Genomic DNA, 12,987 nt, shown 5'->3' with positions numbered 1-12,987 from the left:
TAATGCCTTGCACTTGTAAAAAAGGGGGGGGCGTGTCAGCTCCTGCAGAATAAACAGAGACGCTCATACAGTACAATACCATGTGTGAATAGGCTGTAGTCTTTATCATTAAAGGTACAGTGGTACCTCAGGTTACATACGCTTCAGGTTACAGACTCTGTTAACCCAGAAATAGTGCTTCAGGTTAAGAACTTTGCTTCAGGATGAGAACAGAAATTGTGCTCCGGCGGCATGGCGACAGTGGGAGGCCCTGTTAGCTAAAGTGGTGCTTCAGGTTAAGAACAGTTTCAGGTTAAGTGCGGAACTCCGGAACAAATTAAATACTTAACCCGAGGTACCACTGTAATTGGCGAATTTGATTCAAATTCATTACACCCCCCCCCCCCAAAAAAGAAGAAAAATAAAGAAGAGCCCTGCTAGCAATATTTGATATAATTCATGAAAGTCTTTGGCTCCCACTCATTAAAATTCTAGATGGTTTAGGGCTTTTTTAAGTTTAATCCTTGAATGGCCATTAGCGAAGATAAATTATCTTTCTGTTCAATAACTTTATAATTTAAACTGGTACCAACCCCCCCAAACCCTTAATAGTCTCATCTTGAGAATATTCCAGGAATAGTGACTGTCCACATGGACTTTCAGTGCTGTTGAAATGAACCTTCTGCCAGAAGTCCCTATGTACCATTCAATGAAAATTCATTTTCTATTAAGTTGTAAAGAATAGGCTATGAAATCACAGCTTTTCTATGGCCTTACAGTCCCACCCTAATATATATATATATTCATTCATAAACCTATAGGGAAAACCAATTCAACTTACCAGATTTGCATAAATATTATGTAGCTTTTCAACATGGCTATTCTCTGCCGCAGTTCCTTATTCCAGTTTGCATTGAGACAGCAGTAATCAAACTTCAGCTTTTTAATATTTTTCCTTCTAAAGCACCTCAGATATTTGCAAAGCAGCAGTGTTTTCAATTCTATGGAGAATACAGGAACAAACAAACCAGCTACAGAGCTTAGAAAAAAATATTCTAGTCCTATAAAACAATGGCTCTGACATTGACTTAGATTGCATACTCAAGATCACTTAATGTCAATGAGTTACCCCTTAAGACATTTATTGATTAATTTATTCAAAGCACAGTACCAAAGGAGTTTGCGTAGTGCAAAGGTTAAACAGATGAGAAGCATGAATTAATTCTACCAGACTCCAACTTACAATTTCCCAAATGTCACTTGTATGTTCCAAGCTCTACCAATATATGCTATCATAGAGTCACGGGGCTAGTATGCTTGATTACTGCAGCATCAAGCGGTACTTTGCATGTGAGAATGAGTAAATATGGATCAAATGACACAGACAGAACTTTGGAAGCACTCCCAGCACAAAAACGTCTGGAGACCCCAGGTTGGGGAAGCCTGAAATGACTCAGGGAGGCAAATTCAAATATGTCAGAAGTGTGTGCATACATTCTTTATCAACCCCCAAAACAGTCCTGGAGCCAAAAATATGTGCAAATCATTCTGCATGGCCAAGGCATACTGTATTTCTCAAATAGCAGTTTCCTACTCCACATGGCAACAATGGCAAGTTTCTTTTGAAAACTGATAAAAGTTTGAAGCCGTTTGTGTCAGAAATATGGCCCTTGTTGGCATCCGTCTGTCTCCCGAGACAATGGAGGAGTGTGCCTTTGAGGGTGAAGTTACCGGTAAACTGTTAGGCTGTATGCCAATCTGGTTGAGCTCACAGCTTCTGAGTTTATAACTTTATAATGCCTCCTGTGTTGTTTTTGCTGCTTTAGCCTGGGGAGTGTGTATCAAGGTCCTGGGCTGCCCAGACAATATCCCCCTCTTGGCCTCGCTGATGTGGTCCAAAGGAAAGCAGAGCAATACACTTGGCACCAGTTGGGCTGCAGGAGTTGCCAGAAGAAGGCATACAAGATGCCATCCAACTGCCTTAGGGACTCCACTCTTGATTTGTGTAGGGTTTACTGCTTAGCCTTTTCTTCTCCCGAAGATGTACCACAAGGCAGTCGGTACAGATGGTTCTTCAGGGTTTACTCCCAAATCCTTTCTCACAAATGAGTATAGCCACAAGGCAGTAGAGGTTTAGGACCAAGAGTTTTCCTTCTCCTAGATGGGCTACCTTCCCAGGTTGATGAGCCCCATCTGTCCCTCATTTCACTCACCAGAACATGCAGAAACCACCTTCTTGACGTTGGATCCACTATTGGTCTTGTCTGCTCAATCCACCAAAGCCTGTCTTCGCATGTAGGGGATACTCAAGTAGTTATGGCACTGGGGTCTGCAGTTCAAAAGCCCCCCACCCCCAACTGAATATCCATCCAATCCTGAGCGTGCTCTTGAAATAGCTCTACAGAGCCCAACCATGGTGACAAAGCAGATCAGTACCAAGAGCAAGACTGAATTCCTTCCCCTCTCCACAAATAACAAGCAGATCAAATATGTACAGTAGTGCAGGGAGAACACATTTATTAGAAATATATTTCAATACTGCTTTTCACTTAAAATCACAAAGCAGTGTACAGCACAATGTAAAAATCACAGTAAAGCCAACACCTAAGTAATAATCACAAGAACAGTGGATCCAAAGCAAACAGATCAAGAATAGACTGACCATTAATTGTCAGAAATGGCCTGGGAGAGTAAACGAGTTTTCAACAGGCGCTGAGGTACTATCAACGTTTCTGCCTGCTATAACTCAGGTTGTATGCACGTCATACGTATAAAGCAAACTGTTTTCTCCAAATAATTCTGGGGACTGTAGTTTACCCCTAGAGCTACAATTCCCAACACCCTTAGCAAACTACTGTACAGTTCCCAATATTCTCAGAAGAAGTAATGTGCTTTAAATATATGGTGTGTACGCAGCCTCAAAGGTAAGATGGTTCTGTAGAGGGCATTACTAGAAAAAGGCCCCTTTGACATACACAAATGCACCATCAATTTGTTTAATTTTTGTTAGTCTTAACAACAGTTAAGATATTTCAGCCAATAATCAGATTCTCAATTTTTTCCTCCAAATGTCACTTTGGACCATATTTGGTTATAACCCCCTCCTGTTTACAGTGGGCTACCACCCAATAATACATCATTTATTTTATCTGTACATTGACTGGTGTGTGCATCCCATTCCTTTCACTGCAACAGGCTGGCAATTTTGCCCTTTTCCTGTGGAACAAAATGAAAAGGTGCTTAAGTGCAATATGCACTACATTATTACAGAACACATTCAGCATGAAAGGTACAGATTGGGCCACATTAACAATGTTACTCAACCTCCTTCCACCAGCTTCAGGGGCTCTGTAATTGTTTTTGCCAAGCTATAAATTTTTGAGTAACAACAAAATTATTGTGATTTTTCTTACTAAATTATTCATACATTACAAAGCATATATGTAACAAGGCCCATGAATCACAAGGCATATAATGACCATATCTTAATGTCAGTTCTTCAAAGAAGAGGAATTCAAATAGATTTATGCATTCGGGTTAACTAAGGCACGTTGTTTTTATAGCGTTCATAATTCTACCTGTTCCTCCCACCCCCGAAAACAGAAACTTTATATGTTCTTTTCTTTAAAACTGCTGTTTATTTTTTTAAATGAAAGCTTTGGAGGGGGCAGAATAGCAGGCAAGCCAGGCTTTTGTGTTAACAAGTGCTTTATATCACGTTTTGCACTTGGGTTCAATTAGTAGTACTAGTATAATTGGAAGAAAAGTTTTGTAATGAACCAGTCCAGAGCTCATAAACTGTGCTTGAAATGGTGAAATCATCATTAAAGCAAATCTAAGGCCTGTAGACAGCCTATAAGTTTGTGTGTGGGGGGGGGAACAATGACAAAAAAAGTATGGAAGTAGATTATCTGGTCTGCGGGCCTTTTTAAGGTAGGTTCATAAACTGTTTTTAGTTAACCCTTATTTTTTGCAGCCTTACTGCAAGTTAAACATTCAAACAAATTCACTAAGCAACTTCAACAATTGTTACCTTTCTTGCTACCAATTAGCAAAAAAGATTAAAATAAAAAATAACTCACTAGTAGAAGAAACAAGAATAAGCTACAACTGGAGGATAGTTTATAGCAAAAGTTAGTTTAGAAATCATAGTTTATAACAAACATTTTCTTCACTGCTGCAAAATGTAGTATAAGTTCATTCAAATCCAGGGCTCCAGTAATGTTGTTATGATAACTTAAAAGAACAAGATCAACTTTATGCTGATATAATATTGACAGTTGCTATGGATGTACCATAAATGTAATTATTTAGAGCGAAATTTAGGGCGGGCTACAGATAAAATTTAAGGAGGTAGCCCACCCGGTTGCAAGCCTACTTGGCTGTCTGTCCATGCTACCTTGCTTTTTTTTTAAAGCAGAAAGACTGTTATATTATCCTAGGGGTTGTCAACCTAAGGCCTATGGGCCACAAGTGGCCCATGGGGGTCGTTTAACCGGCCCATGGGGGTCATTTAACCGGCCTGTGGAACCCCGTCGCCTGCTCAAGGACCGCCTTCTGCAACGCTGGCCGGCTTCCCATTGGCTGCAGGAAGCTCCTGCAGCCAATGGGAAGCTGCGCACGCCTCCTCCACACCAGAAATAGCATTTGTGCATGCGTGTGCACGCGCACACACACTCCGGCACACCATGGCGTCTGCGGGACCACAAACCGGCCCAACCCCTGTACTATCCCTTACTTACCATTGTATATGAGTGTCAATCCACATTTCCATTTTAAATAGCAAATGCTTCTCATCTTATCTTTGTTTAGCTGTCCATTGTCAATGGAACATGCATGCCATCAGAGAAAGTATTCGTGACCTATTCAGACTTCCTCAAGAGCCACTTCATAGCATTATTATTATTTAATTAAATTTAATTATTTTATAAAATATAGCACCATGTATTTAATATTAGAATTTTAGGAAATAAGTGATGTAAATAATCAAGCTTCACAAATCTATGTAGCATAAGCATATTCCACTGATAAATTTTCCTGACTAGTTTCAACTCAGGGTTTTGTTTGGTGTTGATGTACCTGGCTACTTGTACATTAATTTAATCTCTGTAAGTAGCTTTACTGTGTTCTTCCAAACTGTTCATGGAAGATTTTTTTTAAAGTTACAAAATATCAGGTTTTGCAAGGTCAACAACTCCAAACAATTGGAATGGGTCAATTAATCATGAATGACAATAGGCATTAGTTTACTTTCTGTGTACAATTAAGAGTTTTTCAGCAAATAGAGTACCTAAAATACCATTTTACAAGACTATTTTGAAACGTGAAAGTCACTGGATTTCTTTCATTTTTTTGCTGATTGTTTTATTTATTGTACCTTAGCACTAATCCTTAAATATCTAAATGAACAGCTTCACTAGTTTACATGTTGGCTTATTTATTTAAAGGATTTTAACCCTGCATGCCAGTCGAAAGAAGACTCCCAAAGCAGCTTACAAATATCAATAAGATAAAGCCAACCTTAAGGATTACAGTCTGAAAGATGTGACACAAAAGGAGAAGGGAAGAGGAGGATGAGGGGCAAAGCAAGCACAAACATGATGAATCTGAGTTACAAAGTTCCTGCAATGACTAGCTAAACTAGTGAATTCAAGGAGAGTAGGAGCCAAAACTTGCTGATATCTCAGCTGAGCTGGCAGGTAAGTTCTGCGGTCCCATTTACATTATTGGGCTCAAAAAAACCACCACCAATACAAATGGGTTTCCAAGTCTATGGTGTATGTACGCACATTTCCAAGTGCCAGAGTGAAGGAACTCTCCATGACTTCTGTCGGTTTTGTTTTTCATTGCTTTTAATTTAAAATGTACAGGTTAAAGCTAGGTTTAGTTCTGGAATTAAAATAAATTCCCATCAGATCTGAGAAATCGATCTTTATACAAACATAGATGCTTAAGACCATTACATATTGACATTAGTAGACATTAATGCAAGCAGGACATTAACACAAATACACAAAACACCCAAGAAATCCCAGCCATCTGGATTAGCAAACAATACTCCACGGAACAGAGCTTCTGTTAATAATGTTTCTTATTGTTGGGAAATCTCTAGTGGACCAAATTTGTCAAACACACAAAAGGTCTAAAAGTGAAATATAGTAATTAAGACTCTCACTTTATTGATTGGGCAGCTTAAGTAATTTTTCATTACTAACATAAGATTTAATACATATAAGTAGTTAAAGATTCTGCCTTGGCACAAGCCATTAGCATGTAATTGAACTAGTAAAAAAGATCAGTTTAACCTATGTTGATTACCACCTTATCTTTGAAAGGCAATTAAGGACCTCAATCATTGCAACAAGATTTGATTGTGTGGCCTTTATTGGACATTGATCTTTCAGCAAAGCGCAGTTACATTTTCCATTAATTTACAGTAACACAGTTTAACTTCGATACCTTAGACCATTGACCCAGGTAAGATGTCAGGCTAAGCACTTGTTTAGGTTAAGATGCTCCCACTAGTCATTACTGTTTAAAAGGGGATGCTGAAAAAATGCAGATACCTATCAACTGAGTTAAGACTAAGGTTTCAGTTATCGGCATTTGTTTCATCGCGCTTAACAACAAAGTTCTCGGCCTTTATAATGTCACCCCCCTAGCTCTTTTAAACATCATCCTTGTATAGAGTGAAAGAGATAATTAAAGCAAGAGGTACAAGGCCAATCCTATTGTGTTTCAAAGGAGAATACAGCAGATCACATTTCCTGAAAGTTTAAGGGTCATTATGTATTCCAGTCATCTTAAATATATAACACACGTACATTTCAGAAGTGGGTATAAACTGCATGCCAAGAGTAATTTATGGCCACTTGTACAGAATGGCCAAGAATCAGCAGGGGTATTGGGGGTTCCCCTCAAATCCAAAAGCAGTTTGCCATGTAACATGGAGGGGCAGGGAGGTTATTTGAGAAACATGAGCCTGAAGCCGTCAGCTGGAAACTGCTCTGGACCAACTGACTGAATTAATCCATGTTCCTCAGCTAGCAAAGTTGACCTGGAGCTGCTAATTGTTAAGTCACCAAGATAACTCTTTTAAGCTGATTTTATACTAGGTGCAAATGGCCTTTAATATCAATATTTCTGTATTTTCTCAGTTCCTATGGAGACCATATATTATTTTGATTTTTTGGTAAAGCACTTAGGTTTTATTACAGTTGAGTGGTATATATGTATTGTTAAAAATACATGCATATCCACATATATGACCCTGTGTGGGTCCTGTGTGGACCTTTCCTGGAGTGCGAGACAAACAAGTGTCATGACCACAAAGCCCAGCAGAGACTAGGACATACACTGTCACTGGCTAGGAAGCTGGACTAGGTGAAGAAGAAGAAGTTAAATTTATATACTGTCCATCAAAAGATCTTAGGGAGGTTCACAGAATTAAAACAATAAATAAAACACAAGTAAATAATTACAACAAAACAATAACCCCCCTTCTCACAGGTTCTTGGCTCCGAGATGGATATGGGTGATTAGGGGACCCCTGAACTTGAGGCTGGCTGGCAGGCATGAGCTAACTGAACAAGTCGCCAGACCCTTCCCCTGAGGAACCGGGTGCCTTTCACAGTAAGTGCACAGTGAGCACACCAAGTCAGAACGCTGGTCCTTTCAAGTTTCTCACAAGTGGGAGGAGCCTGGAGGCAGTGGATGGGAAGCAGAGGCTTAAAGAGCCTCACTTGGCTTCCAACTCTTCTTGGAGCAGGTTCATCCAACAATGCATGCAGAAGGCCCTAGGTTCAATCCCAGGCATATCCAGGGAAACCTGGGAGAGTGTGAAACCTTCAAGAGACACAGTCTATCAATTTAGACAATATTGAGCTAGATGGACTAATGGTCTGGCTTGATATAAGGCAGAGAACAATAATTTAAATTAAATAGGAAATAAATGTGAAGTCCAGTCTATCCAGTTGTGTCAACAATTCCTAAAAGTCTGTGTAAAAAAAGTCACGTTTTCAGTGAATGTTGACATGACATTGAGGCATTGAGTTCCAAATCCCATAGTCACACATCATCTGTCCCACACAGCCATATGAGCAAAAGGAAGCAGGCTTCAGTTAGTTGACACCCCAAAGGAATAATCCCTGAAAAACGAACAAACACTCTCTCATGTATACACAAGAAGTGTAACATTTTATGAGTAGCATTTGTTCCCTTCAAGTACTTCAACAGGTCACCCACTGGTCCTAATGAATCCAACAAGTGATATTATTATATTTGAACTCTGCCCTCAGCCATCTTCCAAGTTCATCCCTCACCATGATCAACTTCAGAAGTGCAAGAGGTCCATTGATTTTCATGTAATAAAAGAAAATGTTACATTTGCTTAATTGTTACACAGTGAGAGCAGAGCAAGAAATCAAGTCTCTGTTTAATGCTGCAAGCAGCACTGAATTCTAGTGGATCAATAGAGTACTTTGTCAAAGAGGTTCTCCAAGGAGGGATGCCCATCACTGTATGGACAAGGAGTCATGTTGCCTCCACTTATCGAAAAACAGGTAAGCAAAGTCAGCAGTCTCCATTATCAGAAATCAAATACGCTGCAGCTAGCAGAGGGGCCACTCCAAGGAAAAACTGTATTTATAGTGTGGTAATTAAAAAACATTTTATCAGTCTTGTGTTGAGACCAAACATTTACAGCAGAATATTGACAAAATAAGGAGCAATGAATGAGCAGTATTTGATTTTAAACTTATGAGTTGCACTTATTTAATTTTGCCCATTACTGGGAAAAATCAGTTCCCGCTAATCTAGCAAAATGCTAATACTCACTTTTATTATTAATGAAGCTTAATATAGTATAACAGCCACTCCACAATGTAAACTATTTATTTAACCTGTGTTAGAAATATTCCTCAGTACCAAATGTACTACGTTAAGTGTTTCCTTGATTAGAGATTTGTTTACAGTTGCTTTGAAGAGAAGCCAAGCCATTCACAATTCAAATCTGAAATAAGCATTTTAAGACACATACTTGTGCATACATTTCATTGTAGCTTTACGCTTTAAAAATAATTATTCAATATTTATTTTCAATGCTAGAAATATCTCTTCCTGAGGGGGAAAAATGCTGAACTAATTTAAATCAAATTTATCCATACAGTCTTAGTGCTGCCAGCCAAATTTTAATCTGTCGTGCAACACTTTGTTCTTCATCAATTAAGCAATAATAGGACCCCACGGTGGTTAAGTCCAGTCAAATCTGACTATGGGGTTGCGGCACTCATCTCACTTTCAAGCAGAGGGAGCTGGCATTTGTCCACAGACAGCTTTCTGGGTCATGTGGCCTGCATGAGTAAACCGCTTCTGGTACACAGAACACAGTGATAAGTGCCAGAGTGCATGGAAATGCTGTTTACCTTCCTGCTGCAGTGGTACCTATTTATCTACTTGCACTGGTATGCTTTTGAACTGCTAGGGTGGCAGGAGCTAGGACAAAGCAACAGGAGCTCACCCCATCGCACAGATTCGAACTGCCAACCTTACAATCAGCAAGCCCAAGAGGCTCAGTGGATTGGACCACAGCACCACCCGTGTCCCAAATATGCACTAAATAGTGCATATTTAGTTTGGAGAGCACAAAACCATTGCATGTATTAACTATACATTAGCATAACCCCAAGTTACTTTTTAAAGTTCAATAGGAGAGTTAAGCAGATGCTTAAACCCATCTCTGAAATCAGTTGAACTGAACTGCTCAGTTTGGACCAGATTGTATCTAAACTGTCTGTGTGTAGCTTCTATTAAGCACCACAACCTACTTAAGTAATCCAGAATGGTATGCACAAAACTCTACTAAGTGAAAATGAAAAAATAATAATTCTGGTTTTCTGGACTTTTACACAAAGGACTTGTTTACCTCCCCCCCTTTGCATATCAGTTTTATTTTTGTTTTAAAAATCAAAGTTACTTCATGGGGGCAGCCAACATTGAGTCCTCCAGATGTTGCAGAACTACAACTATCATCACTGACCATTGGCCTTTCTGGCTGGGGCTGATGGGAAATGTAGTCCAAAAGAATCCAGAGGCACCATGCAGGCTATCCCTGAAGTAGTCACATTTGGATAGTGTTACAAGTGTTGGGCAACAATATCATGTATGATACTGCACCAAAAGATACATGATCAGTAAATAAGCAAAGACAATTCCCAACAATGTATATTTTCATTATTATATTTATTATTTGCAGACCAAAAGTTTTTGAAAACAAAAGTAGCTTCAAGTAATTTTCCATGGTTTTTAAAATCTATTCTGCACTTTGTCAGACTCAAAGAAAACTAAAAGGGTACTGAAGGAAAAATAGGGACATTTTGAAACTTGAACATGTTACATACAAATAGATTGCAAACAACAATCCCCCTCTGTCTGTCATTTGCTGCAATATACCATGAAAGTGTCAGTCCTTGAAATGAGTAGTTTAGTACATGGCACCTTCATCTTCTTTATTGAGGAAGTAAATAGTGACTGGGCCACAATGCGTGTGAACAGTTTCTGTGACACTGACAAGGAACCAGGAGCCAATTCCATATAATAAAGTTGGGATACCTATGTATAAAAAAGGGGGGGACAAATAAAAAAGTAAAACCTCATATAACATAGTACTGCAGGACTCTACCCCACCTCCACCAACAAGCTGCAAGAAGCAAACTGCAAGGCTGAATTAAGACATGATTTTGCCACCCTTTAAAGCCAGGCTGGTTCCTTGAAAACAAAACATAAAGCATGTTGAGGTAACCCATTATCTGCATTTAAAGATGTACTGAGCACCTTCCTGGTGCCATTCTTTATTTGGCAACCCCCTGCCTTTCACTGCACATGCTTTTACAATATACATGCAAAATCCTTAGTGAATATATTTTGTTCTGAAAGGTATTGGCTGCATTCCTGAGGACCAGGAATAAGTAGTCCTGTTTTCTGCACCTTCAATATGATCATATCCCAGTGCTCTCCACTGATGTGGCCAACACTGCTATGCATTTAGAGAAATTCTAGGGTCAGGGTAGGGAGCCTTAGGCCTGGGAGGGTCAAGTGATGCCTCTCTATTTTGTTCTCTATCCTACTCTCAGGACTCTGCATCTCATGCCCTCTATCTACAGACCACACCCCTTTCTGACCTTGCTCCAAACCCTCTTTGAGCATCTCTGTCTAGCTGGAACATGTCCTTGAACTGTGACAATTACTCTTGTTTACTTGAATGGATAGAAAAGTGTGTGTACGCAGAAACCTGGATTTTGTACGGCTGGATTGTAGTGTGCTGCGCAAAGGTGAGAGTCACATCAGTTGCCCTATGCGCTTTTAATCCTGGCACTGTCACTTTTGTCCCTGGCCCTGTGGGACTGAGTTCCATAGGTGCTGTGTAAAATACTTTTTTGTATCTTCCGTGTTTTAAGTCATCTCCCTGTTATATCAGGTGTTAACGCTATTCAAGGTCTCATTGCACCTCAAGCCCTTGCCGTGTGCGCCACCTCTATACAGGCACAGCCCGTTGAAAGACGACACTCACCAAAGTTTATTAGTTTGAGAGCTGTGAAGAAGTAGTTCTGCATCGCCAGGTCCTGGTGGGGCGCTCGGGAACAGTGGTACTTGATGAAGGGGAAGCAGCCGGTCCGCAGGATGTGGTAGTTTGTCCCTTTCACCTCCCAGTTGAAGTTGGAGAGCCCAAACTGGTCATTGTGCACCGCGCTGTACTTGACGCAGTAGGAGGTCCAGTGGGGCAGCCCCCTCTGCAGCAGGTGCTGGCTCAACACCTCGGAGGCTTTGGGCTTAGCAGGGCCCCCCCTGCGCAAGAGGGCCAGCCGGAGGAACCCCTCATGCACTTGCTTCAGCAGGGCAAGGCTACTTAAGGAGGGCTGGAAGGCACCCCAGCCCACCTGCCTCCCCATGTCTTGCTTTCTGACCCCACAATATCCTGGGGGGAGGGGGGATTTCTGTGTCTCCTACAAATATGGTCCCCTCCAATGATTTTTTTTGGGGGGGCAGCCAATTTTTTTCCTTCAGACCCCCCACCTCAAACTACTTGCTGACACCTTTCCCAGGTAACTTCTATACATGCCTCTCCCTCCTCAATTGTTCACTCCCCCCACGTTGCTGAGGGAGACTTTTCTTCAGGATCTGCTGCCCCTCCCCTAAAACAACTCCCCCGCTTTGCAGCCCCTCCCCCTCTCGTTAGTTGCCCCCGATGAAGGGGGCGAGGTTCCTGCTTCACTTACTTGCCCCTCGCAACGACCTTCCCTAACCTGGAAAGACAGGAAGCAACGCCCCTCCTCCCCCCACCATCCCGGGAAACAGCAGTGGCCCCTCCTCCCCCCCTTCCTGGGCTCCCCGGCACGCTCTGCGCCTGCGCCGGTAGCTTCCCGACAACCGCTCTGCGCCTGCGCCAGAGCCGGCCTACTGAATTTGTCAGACTCCTCGCGCGCTCCTGACCGGGCGACGCGCGAGGCCGGGAAGCGGGCGCGCGCCTAGCTGTCTGCGAGGATCTTTTCCGCTGAGAGAGGCCGAGCTCGCGCGCCTCACATGTCAACATAACACTAATAACCAACAGCAATAATATGGTGCTCAGCCTCAAGCACCCTTTTCTAACACAACTAGTACACACGACTTAAATAAAAAGTGTTCTTTCCACCGGAGTGTTTGGACTACAAAGCTGCTGCAGTTCGAACAAACAAACAAATGAACTCTGTGGTGATTTATCTGAGGGAAACTCGTGGCTCTGAACCATTAAGCATCGTCTGTGATGCGAGGAGAATAATTGCGCAGAAGAGCGAGCGAAGAAATGGGAGCCACCTCTCTTCTCCCTCCCTCCCGCCCCCACCCACCCCTCATCCTTCAAATTTGGATAATTATAAACAATATTTCAAACTCAGCAATCTTAGACCAGTGAGCTGTAGAGCAAGATTGTGCTAATTAATCAATTACTACGCAACCATGTACCCTGTTTATGTACTA

General features: G+C 41.3%; 1 protein-coding gene and 1 long non-coding RNA gene across 2 annotated transcripts; one reads left to right on the top strand and one right to left on the bottom strand.

Annotated features, from left to right (window-relative positions):
• The first annotated feature begins 7,581 nt into the window (after positions 1-7,581).
• Positions 7,582-11,421, top strand: LOC308573919. The gene is made up of 2 exons (XR_014002231.1): positions 7,582-8,540; positions 11,109-11,421. It is a non-coding gene; the product is annotated as an uncharacterized lncRNA (long non-coding RNA).
• On the bottom strand, positions 10,200-12,177 carry LOC308573886 (uncharacterized protein C15orf61 homolog). Its single transcript, XM_081171343.1, has 2 exons — positions 11,546-12,177; positions 10,200-10,587 (listed from the first exon to the last, which is right to left on the bottom strand). Exons 1-2 carry the CDS (start codon positions 11,922-11,924, stop codon positions 10,460-10,462), a joined length of 507 nt encoding a protein of 168 aa, XP_081027469.1. The 5' UTR covers positions 11,925-12,177; the 3' UTR covers positions 10,200-10,459.
• Between the last annotated feature and the right edge of the window lie 810 nt (positions 12,178-12,987).

Source organism: Podarcis bocagei (genome assembly GCF_964188305.1).
Source record: "Podarcis bocagei genome assembly, chromosome: 14".
Lineage (NCBI taxonomy): Eukaryota > Metazoa > Chordata > Lepidosauria > Squamata > Lacertidae > Podarcis > Podarcis bocagei.
This window is presented reverse-complemented; position numbering and strand designations above follow the sequence as displayed.

Coding starts and splice junctions, on each gene's coding strand:
- LOC308573886 (XM_081171343.1), bottom strand. CDS start 11,924: ATGGGGAGGCAGGTGGGCTGGGGTGCCTTCCAGCCCTCCTTAAGTAGC. Junction 10,588..11,545: donor TCTCAAACTAATAAACTTTG/GTGAGTGTCGTC, acceptor TTTTATACATAG/GTATCCCAACTTTATTATAT.